The 21,052-nt window shown below is 48.5% G+C and overlaps 1 protein-coding gene across 1 annotated transcript; it reads left to right on the forward strand.

Moving 5' to 3' along the window:
* The first annotated feature begins 12,400 nt into the window (after positions 1–12,400).
* LOC123111382 (uncharacterized) lies at positions 12,401–14,320 on the forward strand. The gene has a single exon (XM_044532171.1). The coding sequence runs from the start codon at positions 12,570–12,572 to the stop codon at positions 14,196–14,198; it is 1,629 nt and encodes a 542-aa protein (XP_044388106.1). The 5' UTR covers positions 12,401–12,569; the 3' UTR covers positions 14,199–14,320.
* The last annotated feature ends 6,732 nt before the right edge of the window (positions 14,321–21,052 follow it).

Below are 21,052 nucleotides of genomic sequence, written 5' to 3' on the forward strand. Positions count from 1 at the left end.
GCATGGAAAGTAAACTAGCTATAAGCTACCACTAATTTTTTTTTAGGTTTTCTCAAAGTTTTTCAAACACACAAGAAGAAAGCAAAAAAAGAAAATAAATTAGCATGGATAATACAATGAAAAAGTATGAACACCGACAACTGGAATGAGTGTGTGAACATGAATGTAATGTCGGTGAGAAATACGTACTCCCCCAAGCTTAGGCTTTTGGCCTAAGTTGGTCTAAGCCCATGGATCAAAGTAGCCCTCTCTGGTGTACTGAGGAGGATCCTGGGGGTTCCACTGGTTAGCGAGCTCCTGCGGATCCCACTGATAAATAGACTCCTGATATGGATCAGGTGATGGCTCTAGCTCCGGATCTAGGGATCGTGTCCCCCTCCAATATGCGTGAATATCCGCGGGCAAAACCAAGTACCTACCTGAATGAAGATCGAACAAAATAGGTGCATGCAAGGTAACAATCTGAAAATTATCCTAATCAAATATCATGTTATAAATGAGTCTCTTTTCCTTATCATAGCAAAGAAAATCATGTGCTACCATACTCTTATAATCTAAGTAAATAGTGGGCAACAACTTCTCTTCTTTTTCATAGTGTTTAATAGGTATCTCAAAATACTTAGCAAGACGAGAAGTATAGATACCTCCAAATATAGTACCCTTTGTATGGTTTAAACTCAATCGTTGAGCAACTATGGCGCCTAAACTCAAAGTTTTATCATGAAGTAAAGCATGGCGCAAAATGGCAAGGTGAGGAGCTAAGGCCCCCACTATCCCCGCGACCAATTAAACATCTACTAGCAAATAATGAGCAGTAGCGCAGTACAGGAAAATGTATACTAGATGTTCTTGCTGCTGACACCTTTCTCCTTTCCCCTATAGTAATATCTTTAATAGAATCTTCCATATCACAAGGACGTGGTTCCTAGATGCTGCCCTCAAAAGGTAACTTGCAAACCTCACAAAAATCATAGAGCGACATCCCTTATACTCATCATATAAATAAAATTCTATCGAGGGTGGTGATCTCCTAGCATGAAAGTGAAAATTTTGCATGAAAGTATTAGTGAGTACGACATACTGTTCACATTGGTCGTGGAGGAAGTCGGTGATGCCTACATTCTTAGCCAAATAATAGAAATCCTCATAAATTCTGGCTGCCTCCAAGAATGTATCACTTGGCCATTCACACGGTCGGACCTCCGTGGTGCGAGGAAGGTTGTACTTGGGATTTTCATTCACCTTTTCCTTCGAACCCCGGATCGAGGAGCCTCTCAACAATCTCCTCAACATTTTCTTCCTCTGAAATTTTTAGTGACTCAAAATAAAAGTGAACCAAACCCAACAAGATTGATAGCAACTACTCCCACAAGTGCCTAGAGACTATATCATGCATAAAAACTACTTCGGACCATATAAATTTTACATGCAAGCTCAAGAACAGGGTTACCACAACAGAAAAAATTTGCAATAAATAAAGCACCAGAACAAAAACTAATTGGACCATTGGAGGAGTCACATACCGAAGAACAAACCCCCAAAGCAGTTTTGTGAATGGAGCTTTGAGCAAGGAGATCGAAAATGGCAGCAAAATGAGCAAGAACACAAGTTTGAGCCACGGGATGATTTATTCTGGAGGAAGACGAAGTGGATGGGTGCTGCAATAAGTGGAGGGGACCCATGTGGGGAACACAAGACAGGGAGCGCTCTGGGGGTAGGGCGCGCCCTCCACCCTTGTGGCTCACTAGTGCATCCCCCTAGTGTGTTCTCAGTGCCAAAAATTCTCAATTATTCTAAAAAAATCATACTAAATTTTCAGGGCATTTGGAGAACTTTTATTTTTTGGGGTATTTTTTTATTGCATCGATAATTCAGAAAACAGACATAAAATACTATTATTGCTTTATTTAATCTAAATAACAGAAAGTAAAAGGAGGGTACAAAAAGTTGTGCCTTCTAAATTCATCCATCTCATGCTCATCAAAAGGAATCCATTAACAAGGTTGATCAAGTCTTATTAACGAACTTCTTCGAATGACATGAAACCGGAGAATTTTCAAATAACACTAAGTTACCTCAACGGGGATATGCATGTCCCCAACAATAAGAATATCATATATTTTTTTACAGTAGGAAGAGGGAATTAAAAACCTCCAATAGTAATAGTTGAAATTTTTCCAATAGAATTGATACTATGAACTTGAGGTTGTTTCTTCGGAAAGTGTACCATATGATCATTACCATTAACATGAAAAGTGGCATTGCCTTTGTTGCAATCAATAACAGCCCCTACAGTATTCAAAAAGGGTCTACCAAGGATGATCGACATACTATCGTCCTCAGGATTATCAAGAATAACAAAGTCCGTTAAAATAGTAACGTTTGCAACCACAACAGGCACATCCTCACAAATACCGATGTGTATAGTAGTTGATTTATCAGCCATTTGCAAAGAGATTTCAGTAGGTGCCAACTTATTCAAATCAAGTCTACAATATAAAGATAAAGGCATAACACTGACACTAGCTCCAAGATCACATAAAGCAGTTTTAACATAATTTCTTTTAATGGAGCATGGTATAGTTGGTACTCCTGGATCTCCTAGTTTCTTTGGTATTCCACCCTTAAAAGTATAATTAGCAAGCATGGTGGAAATTTCAGCTTCCGGTATCTTTCTTTTATTTGTAACAATATCTTTCATATACTCGGCATAAGGAGGCATTTTAAGCATATCAGTCAAACGCATACGCAAAAAGATAGGTCTAATCATTAGCAAAGCGCTCAAAATCCTCATCATCCTTTTCCTTGGATGGCTTAGGAGGAAAAGGCATGGGTTTCTGAACCCATGGTTCTCTTTCTTTGCCATGCTTCCTAGCAACGAAGTCTCTCTTATCATAACAGTGATTCTTTGATTGTGGGTTATCAAGATCAACCTCAGGTTCAATCTCTACATCATTATTATTACTAGGTTGAGCATCATCATGAACATTATCACTACGTTCATGTTCATCACTAGATTGTGTTTCTGCATCAGAAATAGAAATATCATTGGGATTCTCAGGTGTGTCTATAACAGGTTCACTAGAAGCATGCAAAGTCCTATCAGTATTCTTTCTCTTTTTATTAGTAGGACTAGGTGCATTAGTATTAATTCTCTGAGAATCTTGCTCAACTCTCTTAGGATGGCCCTCAGGATACAAAGGTTCCTGGGTCATTTTACCACCTCTAGTCATAACTCTAACAACATTATCATTGTTCTTATTATTTAACTCATTGAGCAAATCATCTTGTGCCTTAAGTACTTGTTCTACTTGAGTCGTAACCGTGGAAGCATGTTTACTAATAATCTTAAGCTCATTTTTAACTCTAGACATATGATTACTCAAGTGTTCAACCATATAAGCATTACGTTTCAATTGTCTACCAACATAAGCATTGAAGTTTTCTTGTTTAACAATAAAATTATCAAACTCATCCAAGCATTGACTAGCAGACTTATTATGAGGAATATCACCTTCATCAAATCTATAGAGAGAATTTACCTTTACTACCTGTGTCGGGTTATCAAGACCATGTATTTCTTCAATAGGCGGTAAATTCTTAACATCTTCAGCTTTAATACCTTTTTCTTTCATAGATTTCTTTGCCTCTTGCATATCTTCAGGACTGAGAAATAGAATACCCCTTTTCTTCGGAGTTGGCTTAGGAGTTGGTTCAGGAAGTGTCCAATCATTATCATTACTCAATATATTATTCAATAGCAATTCAGCTTGCTCAACAGTTCTTTCCCTGAAAACACAACCAGCACAACTATCCAGGTGGTCTCTGGAAGCATCGGTTAGTCCATTATAAAAGATATCAAGTATTTCATTTTTCTTGAGAGGATGATCAGGCAAAGCATTAAGTAATTGGAGAAGCCTTCCCCAAGCTTGTGGGAGACTCTCTTCTTCAATTTGCACAAAGTTAAATATTTCCCTAAGGCAGCTTGTTTCTTATGAGCAGGAAAATATTTTGCAGAGAAGTAGTAAATCATATCCTGGGGACTACGCACACAACCAGGAGCAAGAGAATTAAACCATATCTTAGCATCACCCTTTAATGAGAAAGGAAACAACTTAAGAATATAGTAATAGCGAATTTTTTCCTCATGAGTAAATAGGGTGGCTATATCATTCAATTTAGTAAGATGTGCCACAATAGTTTCAGATTCATAACCATGGAAAGGATCAGATTCAATCAAAGTAATTAACTCAGGATCGACAGAGAATTCATAATCCTTATCAGTAACATAGATAGGTGAAGTAGCAAATGCAGGATCATATTGCATTCTAGCATTCAAAGACTTTTCTTTCAGCTTAGCTAACAGTTTCTTAAGATCATATCTATCATTGCAAGCAAAAAAGTCTCTAGCAGTTTCTTCATCCATAATATAACCCTCAGGTACAACAGGAAATTCATATCTAGGGGGAGAATCTTCATCATCAGATTCAATTGTATCATCAGTTTCAGTAATTTCATTCTCTCTAACCCTAGCAAGTTGTTCATCAAGAAATTCACCTAGTGGCACAATATTATCAAGCAGAGAAGTAGTATCATCATAAGCATCATGCATAGCAGAAGTGGCATCATCAATAACATGCGACATATCAGAATCAATAGCAGGTGTAGGTGTCGCAAGTTTACTCAAAACAGAAGGTGAATCAAGTGCAGGGCTAGATGGCAGTTCCTTACCTCCCCTCGTAGTGGAGGGATAGCTCTTGGTTTTGTTGTGTTTCAAATTCCTCATAGTGATCAAAATATATAATCCCAAGTGACTCAGAGAATAGAGCTATGCTCCCCGGCAATGGCGCCAGAAAAATGTCTTGATAACCCACAAGTATAGGGGATCACAACAATTTTCAAGGGTAGAGTATTCAACCAAAATTTATTGATTTGACACAAGGGGAGCCAAAGAATATTCTCAAGTATTAGCAGCTGAGTTGTCAATTCAACCACACCTGAAAGACTTAATATCTGCAGCAAAGTATTTAGTAGCAAAGTAGTATGGAAGTAACGGTGACAGTGGCAAAAGTAATAGTAGCAGTTTTGTAGCAATCGTAACAGTGGCAACGGAAAAGTAACTTAGCAAAGATCAATATGAGACGAGCTCGTAGGTAATGGATCAATGATGGATAATTATGTTGGATGGCATTCATAATGGAACAGTTATAACATAGGGTGACACAGAACTAGCTCCAATTCATCAATATCTTATAGGCATGTATTCCGAATATAGTCATACGTGCATATGGAAAAGAACTTGCATGATATCTTTTGTCCTACCCTCCCGTGGTAGCGGGGTCCTATTGGAAACTAAGGGATATTAAGGCCTCCTTTTAATAGATTACCGGACCAAAGCATTAGCACTTAGTGAATACATGAACTCCTCAAACTACGGTCATCACCGGGAAGTGTCCCGACTATTGTCACTCCGGGGTTGCCAGATCATAACACGTAGTAGGTGACTATAACTTGCAAGGTAGGATCACGAACACACATATATTCATGAAAACACAATAGGTTCAGATCTGGAATCATGGCATGGGCCCTAGTTACAAGCATTAAGCATAGCAAAGTCATAGCAACATCAATCTTAGAACACAGTGGATACTAGGGATCAAACCCTAACAAAACTAACTTGATTACATGGTAAATCTCATCCAACCCATCACCATCCAGCAAGCCTACGATGGGATTACTCACGCACGGCGGTGAGCATCATGAAATTGGTGATGGAGGATGGTTGATGGTGACGATGGCGACGGATTCCCCTCTCCGGAGCTCCGAACGGACTCCAGATCTGCCCTCTCAAGGAAGAACAGGGCTTGGCGGCGGCTCCGTATCGTCAAACGCGATGAATCCTTCTCTCTAATTTTTTCTCCCCGAACGTGAATATATGGAGTTGGAGTTGAGGTCGGTGGAGGTCCAGGGGGCCCACAAAGACAGGGGCATGCCCCCACCCTTGTGGATAGGGTGTGGGTCCCCTTCGGCTGATTCTTTCGCCAATCATTTTTATTTATTCCAAAAGTTATCTCCATGAAGTTTCAGGTCATTCCGAGAACTTTTAGTTCTGCACAAAAATAACACCATGGCAGTTCTGCTAAAAACAGCGTCAGTCCGGGTTAGTTCCATTTAAATCATGCAAATTGGAGTCCAAAACAAGGGCAACAGAGTTTGGAAAAGTAGATACGTTGGAGACGTATCAGTATGTGGCAGGCAGGGCTCGCACCCCTTTAAGAACACCATTGTACACCTCTGACATGTTGCTTGTCATTATTCCATACCGAGCCCCGGTGTCGTGAGCTCGCGCCCACTTGTACAAATCAGGGCAATTCTCGCGGATCCACTGGCTCAAATTTATGGGCGTCCTACGACCCCCCCCCCCCACGGTCTTCTCTCCACGGCAAGGCCGCGCGCTCTATCTCACCATTGATACTGCCTAGATCGCATTCATTTTGGCTTCAGTTTTCTACATGCACATCCTCTTGAATAGCTTGAACCAATCCTGGTTTTTGAATTTGGAGTAAAAGTTTGTTGCCAAATGCCTCATGCACCACCTTCCCTCTAGACCAGGCCACCCCCACTTTTCTGACGACTCCTTAATTATGTCGAGAGCGCTTAATATCCAGTGTTCCGATCAGAGATGATGCAAACACCTTCACGCTCTTTCACAACACCCATCTTTAGGAAGCTCAGGAACCACAACCAGCTATCTTTGTTCTCACTCTCGACCAGTGCATATGCAATAGGAAGAAGCTGATTATTTGCATCTGCTGCAATCACCACCAATAGTGTGCCCTTATACTTTCCAGTGAGAAAGGTACCATCAACTGATAATACCGGGAGATAGTGCCTGAAGGCTTGTATAGTCTGGGCGAATGCCCAGAATAAGCGATCCATGATTAGCTCACCCGTTTCATTGGGTTTAGACGTTATCTCTGCCAAACTTGAGTCCCCATGTCAGCACTTGCTATGTGATGAAGCATTCTGGGGGCATACGAAAAGGCGTCCTCATAGGTTCCATACAAGTTCTGGAATATCTTTTCCTTCGCATGCCTAGCCTTGATGTAGCTGACAGGGAAGCCAATATGATCTTCTGCAGTTTTTTGCAAAGCCCTAATACTAATGTTGAGACTTTCTTGCACAATCGTTTCCATCTTTTGTGCCACATATCTTGCAGTCACATTGCAGTGATCTGAAAGAGTCCTAGTTTTCTCACAGCTATGCTCCACTATTTTTGTGATATGCATTTAGCTGACATACCCCAGGCTTCAGTCTAGCAAGAACTCTTCCTGCAGCTACCATTCGCGGAATGGATGCATATGACCTTGAACTCTTTTTATCAGACTGCTTCACTCTATGCTAGCGGTGGAGGGCGATTGCATAGCTATCTGTTGCCTGGTAAGCAAACTTCTTATCTGGGAAAACCTGCCCAACCTCCTGGCTCCCCGCTTCTAGGCCAAAAAAAGAGTGAAATTCATTGGTGATGCTCATATCCTGTAAAAACCCAGGTTGTAGTGCTGCCCGCGACCGCCCTCTGAGGAACAAACAACTTCTTCTTCGCTTGAGTCCAAGACGCACACGAATGACCATCATGGTCATCATCTAGCGCCTTAGGCAATCCCTCCACTTGTTCTCTCATGTCAACGGTTGCAAACCAATATCCTGTGTCATACACTGACTGGCCGACTGGCGGTTCCGATGGGCCGGCGCTAGGGGCTGATGTGATGGCCAACTCGACGTCACTGCCCCCGCTACTGCATCCGGCAACATCAGTGACAGAAATGGACTGCACATATACCATCGGCTGTGCAAACATTGAGTTATTGGGATTTCTTGCAAACCTCATGTACAATCCTCATGACTGATCACCTGTGACAGGCCGCAAACTCCAACGGGCAACTGTCCCATCATTTCCTCCGTCAATGATGAAGGCCTCCATTGTTATTTTCCCCCTGCATCCCTGGGCCAAACACCACTGGGATGCACCTTCTGACTGCTGCGTAACCCACGTTCACCATGTCTCTCACTACAACTGTAGTCGACCCATACAAGGACATATCCACCCCGAAAGGACCGTCGCGTAAGACGTCCCCATAGTACACTAACAAATTTTCCATAGTACCTAACCATCATCCATATCTACATTTCAAATAATTAGTAACTGAATATTTATTATCAGTCAATTAAAACTCAAATTATAATAATATGATGGAATTTTTTATATTACCCGATTCTAAAAACATTTTCATATCATCCGATATAAATAATTTAATAACAATATTTTTGTTCAAAGTAATTGATTCTTTTAGTATCAGCTAGTTAAAAGAATAACCGTATTTTCATTACAAATATTCGGTTTGTTTTTAGAATTATTTGCTTGGACTCTAAACATAATAGTACGATAATAACATTTTAATATCATATGAGTTAAAAATTTAATATATTTTGGTTTTAATAATTTTTTCATATCATACGGTACTAATCATTTATTTACAAATAATAATATTTGCAGCGGCATGCACATCATTCACAACAGTACATTAAATATAAAAAAATATTCACAAAATTACGGCGTCATTTATACCTCAGCTTCAATATGGATGTCATTGCGAATGCAATTAAGCCTCACAATAGTTTGAATAAATATCTGTCACCAATAATATATGAACGGAGTCAACCTATTATCACATGAACATAAATATTACACACAAATTTTTCTTTCTGCTATGAAAAGTATGAAAATAGCACTTGCATGCATGTGGTCATCACCTTAAAAGGGACAGCGAAGACCGACACACAATTTTTTACCTAATTACATACATCATTAAGTACATTAGCATGTAGTCTTAACATGGAAAATTTAGATTATTGTGACATAACAAAGTAGACCTACGGTTTCCTAACTATACACTTATTAATAAACATACCACATGCAATGACCAATTACAGTACAAACTTTTCTTAATTACCATATTAAGATCTTCTCGCATGTCAAACTAAATTTATGCATTTCAAAAACCTAATGTTGATCTACGATACCGTAAATTCTGGCTCTAACCGAACCTAAATGTTCAATAAAAGTATTAATTACAAATTAATACTAATGGACGCAGCTAACATTAATACACCATCTTCAACCTACACTTCTCAAGAAATAGTATAAATGCAACATATGTCGTTTGAAATTATTTATAACGTCCAAGCACTAACATCGCATAGCTAATGATGAGCTAAAGGACTAACTGCTTACCACCGTCCATGCACAAAAAAAGTCTATGTACTGCAAAGCTCATACCTCGATTTTCCCTTCGTACTTCACTTCGCACGGCAAATCCTACTTTGGAAACTCCAAATGACTCCACAAAGTGCTGAAATAATGCCTAAAACAACAGGGAATACACATCTTAGGAACTAATCAAACAGAACAAAAACATCATGCATGCGAACGAAACCAACAAAAATGGATAGATCTTACCTTAATCTATCTTTTCTTCAACTTCACCATCTTCAAAATCCAACTCTAAATCGCCCAAAATCATGAGTGAAAGTGGCTACCGAGTTTTTATTTCTGTGTGTTGTTGTAGACTTAGAGAGAGCAGAGATGCAGAGAAGGCAACCAGAGAGATTCGAGAGAGAGCGTCTGCGCACGGAGCCGTGGCTGTACGTATAAAAAGAAGAGCATTGTATTGTCGACAGAACGAGCTAGAACTCACCTACCGCGGCCTTGGATTCCAGCATCGTGGTGTCTCATCACACACGGCAACAACAACGCAGTTGGGCGGCATGCCCGAGTGCTGCCGCGTCGGCTGCAACAATAGACTGAAGTGGGAATCACACGGTGCTTTAATCAGTGTCGTCTGCGTAGGAATCAGTACACAAGCCGTCAAAGTTTAGGCAGGAATCTGATTCCAGAGCATCGTCACTTGTGGCAGAAAGCAAAACAAGACATCGAATTGGGTGATGTCACCTCCGCCGCAGCAACAGGCGAGGCTGTCAAACTCGGAGCGCATGCAACAGCTACAGTGCTGCCGCATCATGCAGTGGCGGCATGGCTCGCCGTCTGGGCCCGCGCACAGCAGGAGCTGTTGGTCTGGGAGCGGCAGCAGCAGCGGTGGCCGCCTCGTCGAGTGGCGGCAGGTGCCACGTGTCGCCTGCCGCCATGGCTGAGTGGGTCTTTTTTGTCAATTTGATCCACAGGTAATCCTTTTTGGCAATAGCGTTGGGAGGTGGTCCTTTTGGACAAAAAATATATTTGTAGATAGCCCTCTCCCCTAACTATTATTTGGCATTTACTATCAAAGTAGGAGGTGGGTATTCCCAAAGAAAATAGCGAACGCATTTTAACCATCTTGTTTTCACCAAAAACTTAGCTGCGGGTTTTAAAATGGTTGCGATTTATTGATGGAATAGACCGAGGATGATGGTTTGACTAACACAATGAGAGATCATAAAATAAAAAATAAACACAAACATAGTTATGGGATAAATACTCCTTCGAAATAAGTGTGCGACATGTCAAAATGGCACCCTTGTCGACAACTGAGGAACGAAAGGAAACCTTGTCTAACCTGCCACCTCACAATAAGAGCAACTCTAGTAGACACCGCAAAAATTCGACCCGCAAAACTCGTTTGTGGTTTCACGAACATCTCGTTTGCGGGTCGAAAATATGCGTCGCCGATCAGATACCGCATCTAAACCTGCATAATTTGAAAAAACGCTTTTGCGGAAGAAATTGCACACACATAGTTCATCACATCACATACTACATAGTTCATACATACTACAGGATCAACAAACTAAGCATAGATCATACCAAATGTTACGTTAACTAGTAGTAGAGGGGGTCAGATCTGACGACGGCGAGGTCGCGACAAAATGGACGATGCCGTGAAGGCCGAGCGACGCTCAATCCTCCTCGCCGGAGCTGCAGAGGTCCATGTACTTCGCCGCCTGGTCCGCGCGGATGCGGCGCGACTCCTCAGCCTTGTCGTTGGCGGCGACGGCCTGCTGCCACAGGAGGGCTTCGAGCTCCTCGGCGTGGCGCAGGCGCTCCGCCTCCTCGCGCACGCTCCGCTCGGCGATGGCGGCGGCGACGGCGGCGAAGTCCGCGACGTAGTCCTCGGGCCCGACGACTCCGCGGCAGCCGAGCGGAGCGGGCTCCCCCTTCACCGGGACGAAGGCAAACAGCGCCGGTGGCTCCTCCTCCTCCTCGTCGTCCGACCACTCCCTCTTCATGGGGAGGAAGCCCGCGCCGGAGGACGAGGAGGATCCGGCGTAGGAAGATCTCATGGAGGAGAAAGACGCGCTACGGCGGTCGTACTCCTCCGTCTCGCGGCGGTTGAAGCTCGGCGGCGGCGACATCCCGCGTTTGGTCCACCTCCAGGCGCCGCGCTTCCTCGCGCCGTCCGCCCGGACGCGCCGCTCACGCTCCGGGTCGCGCTCACGGCCGGTTTTGCTGCCGGAGCTGCGTCCGGAGCTCCACATTCGCCCCCACATTACGGCTGGAGGCGGGGCGGGTGGTCGCCGGCGGCGAGAAATTGCGAGAGGGAAAAGAGGAATCGGGTGGCTCGCGACGACGGAGGGATAGGGTTTGGACTCGCAAAAGGGTCGCGGAACCGCAGTTATACCGCTCGGGGCGTGCGGTTTGCGTGCTGCGGCAAAAAAATTGCGAGCGGGGCGAGTATGCGGGCTCTATTCTGGCCGGAAAATTGGGCCGAGCCCGCATACTCGCCGGAATTTTTGCAGGCCGGGCGTTTTTTTGCTGGTCGGGCGTTTTGCGGGGTCTGCTAGAGTTGCTCCCAGATCAACACATTAGTAATTTCGTCGAGTTTAGAAAAGGTACATGTCATTCTACCTAAAGAGAATTAAATGGAAAAAAATAGATACAACAAACTAAACACCTATACATTCGAAAGTTTAGTTCCTGCATCCCCTCACACACGAATGCCTTATTCCAGTTATCTGTGCATTCCCACGAGGCACTTGCTCCAATCATCCTTGCATTGGCAGGATGCTCCCGCTTTGCATCCACGCCACGGCACAGCGCACAGCACTGTTGTTGCTTTGGATGAGCTAGGCCAGATTGGCTGTGCTGTGCGTCTCCGAGGGACCCCATGCCCACCCGAGTCCCAACCACCATGACAGTTGACAGGCACGGGTCTCGCCTCTCCCTCGGCCTCGGGTTAGAAATTTTTCATCAAGTCCAGAATGGCAGCTGAAACCACACCAATGAAATTTTCTCAATTGGACGATGCTATAACTGTTCTGGAAAGTTAATCGTTCAGAATTGACTAGCGAACGTTCCTTCCTTCCAGTTCCAGGTAAACTGGAGCAGAGCGAGCAGCACCCAACTCTGACCATCCGACGGCAGCAGGCCAGCAGCCGGGGTTGATGGATTCCATCCCCCAAAACAGCCACGTTTGCTCCAAATCCAAACTTAAAACAACTTTTAACAATCCACCACGAGTACTCCACTGAGATCGTGTTGTCCGCGGTTGCCGGCGGCGCTCCGTCCGCGAACTGCGATGCTTCTTCCTCGTGACAGCAATGGCGACGACGCGCGCGCCCCGTTACTCGCCAGCTACCGCGTCCCGCTCCCGCCGGCCGATCCCCTCCTAGACAAGCCTCGTCGGCCAGAATGGCTCAGTTTCTTGCGCGATGGCCGGACGTCGGAGGTGGATTGGGGCTCCGTGGGCGCCACGTGCAGGGAGTGGATCAAGCACCCCATGAACATCGCGCTGCTGCTCTGGCTCCTCTGCGTGGGCGCCTTCGGCGGGATGCTCGTGCTCCTCCTCCTCGGGCTCCTCGACCGGGCGTTCTCGGCGCCGGCGGCGAGGGCCCACTGGGTCGAGGTCAACAACCAGGTGCTCAACGCGCTCTTCACGCTCATGAGCCTCTACCAGCACCCGCCCCTTTTCCACCACGTCTTCCTGCTCGGCCGCTGGCGCCTGCCCGGCGACGCCGCCGAGCTCCGCGCCGCGTACTGCGGCAAGGGCGGCGGCCCGCCGCGCCGCGGCGAGCGCGCGCACATGGCCGTCGTCGTCGCGCTGTTCCACCTCACCGTCGTCTGCCAGAACGCGCTCTGCTGGCTCTACTGGGGCTTCACCGAGAGGTCCCGCCCCGAGCTCGTGGAGGACGGCTTCTTAGCGCTCGGCGTCGGAGCGCCGGTGGCCGCCGTCGTGTACACCGTGTGCAGCCCGCTGGGAAAAGACCCGTGCGGCGACCTGGCCGCGTGCCCCGACGCCGCCTCGGTGACACAGCAATGCCCCACGGCCCCCACCAAGGCAGCGCACGGCGTGGTGGTGGTCGAGCCGGAGTGGGCAGGCGGCATGTTCGACTGCGGCGGAGACGCGGCGGCGGGGTGTTGCCTCTCCCTCTCCTGCACCTTCTGTGTCTTCGGGTGGAACGCGGAGAGGCTGGGCTTTGGTAACGCATGCGTGCACGCCACCACGTTCGCGCTCCTATGCTTCGCGCCGCTGTGGGTGTTGGGCGTCACGGCGCTCCGCGTCCACGACGTGGCCGTCGGCGACGTGGTCGGCGGCGCCGGCGTGCTGCTCTGCGCGGGCGGCCTCCTCTACGGCGGGTACTGGAGGGTCCAGATGAGGAGAAGGTTCCGGCTCCCGGGGAGCGCCGGGTGCTGCGGCTCCAAGTCGGCCACGGACTACGCACGGTGGCTGTTCTGCTGGCCGTGCGCGCTGGCGCAGGAGGTGCGCACGGCGAGCCGCTACCACATCGAAGGCGAGAGCTTGTTCCACAGGAAGGCCGCCGCCGCCGCCACGACCGATGAGCCATTGCTCATCGCGCCGCACAGGATCGCTATTGCGGCGTCGGATCATGAGGGGTCATCAAAATCAGACGGGCACTTGGTGGTGGTTGTTCATGACGAATTGGTTCCACCGGCTGTGGTTCAGGTTGTGGCGGCGGGAGACGACGACACATGCGAGCAATGCAACGTCGTTCGTGTTGAGAAGAAGATTGAGGCCATCGACGTGGTAGAGGAGGATGAATCGTCTTTGTTGGCGTCCAATGGAGAAATGGTGGACCACGGATTGTCTGGTGGAAGGTGGAGGGTGGAGAAGGTGAGAAGGATGATCAGTGTGGTCACCATGCTGTCCTTGCTCGTCCTTCTGTACACAAGGGGATTTATTCTTTAGGGGTGCATTGAATTTAAAGAAGATTCTTATTTTTTGGGGGGAAAATAGAATTTAAAGATGATTATGTAAATGGTTTTAGGATTTTACTGTATTTGCATAGAGCAACAAGATTAACAATCAACTGTACATGACTCTGTAATTCACGACGACGTTGCAGTTTGAAAAGAAACATGTTTCAGGTGTCTGTTTTTTCTTCTCGAGAGTATACCAATGGCATATCATATTTTTATAGAAGGGAGAAACAACCGTTTACAAAAGACCTACAGAATGATACAGACATCATCGCATGTACACCTACACCAACAAAAATACGTAGTCTACTCCCTCACTTCCAGGCCTTGATCTCATTTAGAATTTGTTGCACTAGCCTTGTTGGCGTTCTGATATGTTACATGAACACCCTCGCGTTCCTTTGTTTCCACAGATGTCTGGAGGTGGCGAACACCATTGAGTCGAAACCCCGCTTGTCCGGATGCCCAAAACTTTCTCGTGTCCGAGCCCACCATTCTATAAAAGAATCATTCACCTCCAGAATGACCACGTTCACCTACAGCGTGTTGAAACAGCTATTCCACACCTCGCATTGAGTAACAACATGGTCCACATTGTCTTCATCCTGCAAACATGTGTAGCACACCAAGTATGTGTCCTGAAGTCAATGTCGAGCCCTGCGGTATGAGGTCCACAAATGATATTGTGTAGCTAGCCATGCAAAGATTTTGCATATTGGGAGTTGCCCGACTTCTCCAAATGCATGGGGTTGTCTCACATCGAACTAGACCTTGGCAAAGCCTGTTGTAGGATCGACTTTGCCGTGTATACACCACATTGGAAATATCATCCTTCATCGTGTTGCACTAGAGCTTGCTGCACATTCCGACAATTTTTGATGCGCTTGTCAATTGCATAACAATCGGAGATGCAATATCAAAAGCCGCAAAATCGTGTATCCATCGGCCAGTCCAAAACAATACTCTATCACCAGTTCGAACTGTTATGGTCACCAAGCTATGAAAAACTGCTCGTGCTTTCTTGTCTACCATTAAAGCTAGCCCCTGCCATGCCCTTCAGTTTTCGGGATGGGTTCATCGGCGCTTTCTACCAGAGAGCTTGGCCAATCATCAAACATGATATCATGGTAGCGATGCTCAAATTGTATGTTTGCGCTGGAAGAGGCTTCGCCAAGCTTAATAGGGCGTTGGTGCTTGATTTGCAGTTTGGATATCAAGTACTAAGCTTAATACTTGATATTAAGTTTCTTGACGGAGACTGAAACTTGCTCTAATACATGTTTTTTGGTAAAACTGAAGGCTATATCTTAAATAAAACCAGATTTTATAAGAATTTTCTTACGGGAATAAATGATTAAAGACAAGTCCTCGAAGAAACCAACATTATTTCCCTTCTACTTCAACCGGTGGTATGTCATGAGCAAAGCTCATTTCGTCACTAGGCTCTTGTCGAAGCAAACCTTGTTAAAACTCAGAAGCTTGAAAAAGCAGCAGTCAGGAAGTCATCCATTTAGACCAGAAAAAAGACGATGACCACAAACCTATCGCCTTCCCGGAGACTGCGGCACCGAGAAGGGCCGGAAGACAATCCCATCACGGGCCACACATATGAGAGGCCTCTAATACATGTTAAACAAAACATTTGCCATGATGACATGTTTGTCTCCAAGGGAAAGATTGAATGTTGCTCACATACATATAGAGGTATACCGGACTGGCTTACAATACATGGCAATAACAGATACGATCTTATCAAATCGGTTACAACAGCATGACCTATGAAGCAACCATCATCGGTTAGCTAGGGCAACGCTCTGCACGGTTAGTCTGTTAACTTGAGTTAAGTTGAGTCTATTTTTCCATGAGCTTGCAGAAGATCATACAGAAAAATCAAAACGTGTTTGTAATACTCTTTAGTTTAAGGCAACGTGTTTGTAATACTCGTGTACATCCAGTAAAAAAACAAAAGAAAACTTGGCCGTCCTCGCCTCGCTCCCTGCTCGTGCTGCCGCCATCTCGGCGGCGTGCGCCCTCGCCGCCCTTTGCCATGGCGGACGCTACCTCTGCGTCCTCCCTTCCCCCTCCTCCTCCCCTCCCTGCTGGCTTTGTCCCCGTGCGTGTCGTTGAGGGGGCTTGCCCACCGGCGGTGAGGTCTGCTTCCTTCCGGGACGCATTAATGGCGCCTGCGACGGGGGGCCCTTCTGCCCTTCGGCCTAGGCTCAGGTCGATGATCTCCGTGCCATGCCCTAGCGGGATGGAGGCCTCTGCCTGCGTGGGGGGGGGGGGGCGTGAGCACGCGCCTGGCGACGCCATTGATGGCAGTGGTTGGACCCAGGTCCGCAGCAGGCAGCGGCCTCGCTCTTCAATGCGTCACAACCATCTTCCCCCGCCTTCAGAGCTCAAGCTGTTGCTTCTTAAGAAGGCCAAGGGGAAGTGTTTTCGATGTCTTTCGCCTTACCATCGCATTGCCTCTTGCCGGAACGCTGCTTGCTGCCTTCTCTGCGGCGAGATTGGTCATAAAGCTTGGGGGTGCCCGGTCAGGAAATCGCCTTCCCCGGCTGCTCCTTCGCCTCCAGTCGCCCCTGCCTCTGGCAGAGCTCCCCTCGTTCCCGCTGCTGGTGGTGCTTCCCGCCCAACTCAAGACCGCTTCCCCTGCCCAGGAGAACCATGGAGGCGCCGGGAGGGGAGAGGAGGACGAAGGTCTTCGCTGTGGCGCCGCGCTCGGCGGCGATGGCGGATGCGGAGCATAGACTCATGCGGCATGCGGTCGTCGCTGTCGTCGTTGGTTTCAAGCCGGATCTTCGGCTGATGGAGGTGCAAAGGGCGCTGGCCTCGCACATCCACATCGCGGACGACGCCGTCAAGGTCACCCTCCGTGCGACGGGGGAGTTCCTGTTCACCTTCTCCGACCCGGCCACAAGGAACCTGGCCCTGGGGGCCCAGGGGCCCCTAGTGTTGGGGCGCGTCTCCTTCCTGCTGGCGCCTTGGACGCGCTTCAGGCGTGCGGTGGCTGCTACTCTTCCGTTCAAGGTGCGCGTCTGCATCGAGGGTGTGCCGGACCATGCATGGGACGTTGCTTCGGCGACCCCCCTGTTCGCCGGCACGGGTCTCATCGACTCCATCGACCACTCCACCAACTGCGAGGAGGAAACTGCTTGCCTGCGGCTCTGGGTGTGGATGGCTAATGTCAACCACCTGGCGCGTCGCGGCATCCTTTGGCTTGAGGAGCCAATCGAGGTGGAGTCGCCGCTCATGCACTTCCCGGAGCTGGGCATCCTAGCTGAGCTGGCGGTCAGGCAAGGGCCTCTGCAGATGCTGGCCCACCCGGTCCGGCTTCACCTCGACAGGGTTCTTGACTACTCTGCTCAGCCTGGCCGCAACCCTGATAGCAACATCAGCTCCCACAGCAACGCTAGCGGTATCCCTTCTGATGGATCTCCCTCCGGCGGAGGGCCGGTAACCTGGGGATACCGCTGGAACCTGGAGTACGATGACGACACTTTTCCTCCGCCGCCTCCTTCTCGGGGTCCGGTTCACTCTAGGCTGCGCTTCCCAGAGGACAGAGACGGCAACGGCGGCGCCGGCGGCGGTGGGAGTAGTAGCTTCGGGGGCGGCCGGGACGGTCGTACTGGAGATCGCGCCTCTGGCGACCGTCGACCGCCTGCTGGTGGCGGTGGCAGTCGGCACATCTTGCGGGCTACGGCATCTTCGTCCGGCGGCCATGGTGGATGGAGGAGAGAGAAGACATCTGACGCTGCGCTGCATGGCCCCGTCGATGTTGCTGCTCTGCTTGACCAGGCTGTGGCGGGCCACGAGCCGATGCATGGCGTGCATGCGCGCTTGTTGAGAGTGGCTTAGATGTGGGGGCCCAGTGTGCTACTGCGGAGGCTTTGGTGGTGACGCGTGCGGGAGAGAAGTGTACTGCCTTGGATGGTTTGACCACATAGTTTGGGGATGGAGCGTTGCTGCAGTCCGAGGATCCCAGTATGGCTGCCTCCCATTCTCTCGCAAGTCTGCATTTGCTGCCCCTGGCCGACCAGACGGTGCAGACTCAGAGCCTGATGGACTGTGGACCATCTCTTGCGCTGGTTCATGGGTCTGAGAACGACGACAAGCTGGTGGGACCTGCTGAGCTGGCCATGGTGCAAGATCTGATCTGCTTCTCTCCGCTCCCAATAGCCGGTCGGGGTGTTGAGTCAGTGGGAGATAACGAGGGGGCTAGCAAGCTGGCCCAGCTGGCTGAAGAGGTGCGGCTGTCCTTGGGCGGTGGTGGGCTTAGAGTGGAGATGGGCTCCGTCCCAGTGGAGCCGCCTCTGGCCTCTCTGGTGACGGGCCTTGACCTTTCGGAGCTGGGCCATGAACCTAGGGCGATGAAGATGGGCCACAATCTGGTGGAAGGCAACGCTTCACAGGAACTAAGCCACGCTTCAGAACCTGTGGAGATGACCAGCCCCCTCCCAAATCCACCGGATGCTCTGCAATCCTTCCTCATCAACATGGCCTCCGCCGCCTTGCCGCCAATCCTTCCAACCCCGGCGGCCTCTTCCTCCCCTTCCCCTCTTCCGCCTACGGAGGTCGGACCGCGCTCCAAGAAGAAAGGGCCTGTGTGCGCGGAGCTGCTGCCCACTAGATCCAGTGGCAGGCTTGCGGCGAAGCCCTCCTGCAATCTTCCGTCCATGGAGAAAGCACAACTGGTGCTCATGAAGAAGGGGGGGCTCCTCCCACCTGAAGGCTCGCCTGGCGCCCAAGACCTGCAGTGCTACCGCAACCTCTACAAGCAGGCGCTGCCCGGCTTCTTCATCAAGGCGATCTCCTCCCTTGTAGACGCTGCCAGCCCGAAGAAGGGCTCTGCTGACTCCTTGCCGATGGTGGTTCAGGCTTGAGCTGGTTGATGTTGATGTGTGTTGAGTTTCCCCTCTGTTTCCCAATGTTTGAAAAATTTATTGTTCCCCTGTTCTGGGCGCTGGCGTGGCCGTTGGCTGTTACAACTTGTTGGATGGCAAAGAGTGGATGTTGCTGGTGTGATGCTGAGTTTGATTTGGTTTCCATATGGAGTTGTCTATTATGAGATGGAACGTTAGGGGCCTCTGCAACCCGGCAAAGAGAGGGGCTGTTGCTAAATTGGTATCTGATTGTGGCTGTAATATCATTTGCCTTCAAGAGACAAAGCTGGCTGTTATTGACAAAAAACTGGTGTCTGAAACTCTGGGTGCCCGCTTTCAAGACAACTTCATCTTCCACCCGGCAAATGGTACCAGGGGTAGGATGCTCATTGCCTGCTCCTCGGATTTCACGATTTCTGCTGATGGGTTGGCACCTGCTCAGTTCTCCCTGTCCGGCACCGTTACCTGCAGAGCTGACAACTGTTGTTGGTACTTATCCAATGTCTATGGGCCGCAGATGGAGGCTGACAAAATTTTATTTCTGCAAGAGCTCAGGAGCTTAAAATTGGTTGCTAAGGAGGAGTGGCTCATTGTTGGTGATTTCAACATGATTTGTCGGGCGGAAGATAAGAGCAACAGTAATCTGAACTTGAGGATGATTGGTAGGTTTAAAGCTGTGATTGCTGATCTGGAGCTGCGAGAACTACCTTTGTTGGGGCGGCGTTTCACGTGGTGCAATGAAAAGGAAAAGGCAACCCACACCAGAATCGACAAGATGCTCATGTCCAAGGAGTGGGAGCTGGCTTTTCCCCAGTTACAATTGTCTCCTGCGTCCTCTTCTGTCTCTGACCATTGCCCCCTGGTCCTAAAGAAGATGGATTGTAAAAAGTACAAGGGGTTTCGATTTGAGTCCTTTTGGCTTAAATCGGAAGAGTTCCCTCAGATCGTCTTTCAGGCCTGGAACAAGCATGTTCACTCCCAAGACGCAATCAGGGTCCTTCACACAAAGCTCACCAGGACGGCTGTCGTGGTTCTAAGCCTGACAGTAGAGTGGGGGGTAAGTATGGAGAGGCAAGGTCCTAGCTATGGAGAGGTTGTAAGCACAAAGGATGTACGAATTCAGGCCCTTCCCGGAAGAAGTAACAGCCCTACGTCTCGGAGCCCGGAGGCGGTCGAGTGGATTATGAGTGTATGAACTACAAGGTGCCGAACCCTTCTGCCTGTGGAGGGGGGTGTCTTATATAGAGTGCGCCAGGACCCCAGCCAGCCCACGTAGGAGAGGGTTTAAGGTGAGTTAAGTCTGGGGCGTTACTGGTAACGCCCCACATAAAGGCCTTTACTATCATAAAGTCTACTTGATTACAGGCCGTTGCAGTGCAGAGTGCCTCTTGACCTCCTGGTGGTCGAGTGAGTCTTCGTGGTCGAGTCCTTCAGGCCAGTCGAGTGAATCCTCGTTGGTCGACTGGAAGGCGACCTCTTCTAAGGATGTCCTGGGGTAAGTTACTTGGATCAGGTCCATGACCCTACCCTAGGTACATAACCCCATCATTAGCCCCCGAATGGATTGAGGCTTCGAGTGAAGAAGGAGTTGATGTCGTTTCCGATTAACCTTTGCGCTCCGGTTGTGCGCTGTTCTGGACCAAAGAATCCCTTTGTCGACAGGAAACAACTTGCCTTCAGTCGACTTGATCCATTCTGTTTTTGCGTCGAGTGATCTTTCAGGCTTCGACGATCTCCGAGCGACGGATCGCCGGAAACACCGCGCCTGACAGACTGATTTGTTGCTCGCGGATTCCGCGGGATGCGAAATTTGGGGCGCGCGCGAAGCGGGGCGGACCGCGGCGTTCGGATGGGACGGGGCATGGACGCCTCGATCTCCGCGCCGCCTTTTTCGCCACGTATCCCGTCTGCATAACTGTTCCAGATATGATTAGATCGACCGGGCCCACCTGTCATCCAC

Source organism: Triticum aestivum, chromosome 5B (genome assembly GCF_018294505.1).
Source record: "Triticum aestivum cultivar Chinese Spring chromosome 5B, IWGSC CS RefSeq v2.1, whole genome shotgun sequence".
In the NCBI taxonomy this organism is placed as follows: domain Eukaryota; kingdom Viridiplantae; phylum Streptophyta; class Magnoliopsida; order Poales; family Poaceae; genus Triticum; species Triticum aestivum.

Bases quoted from the DNA above. Each gene is read 5' to 3' on its own strand.
- LOC123111382 (XM_044532171.1), top strand. From the start codon at position 12,570: ATGCTTCTTCCTCGTGACAGCAATGGCGACGACGCGCGCGCCCCGTTA.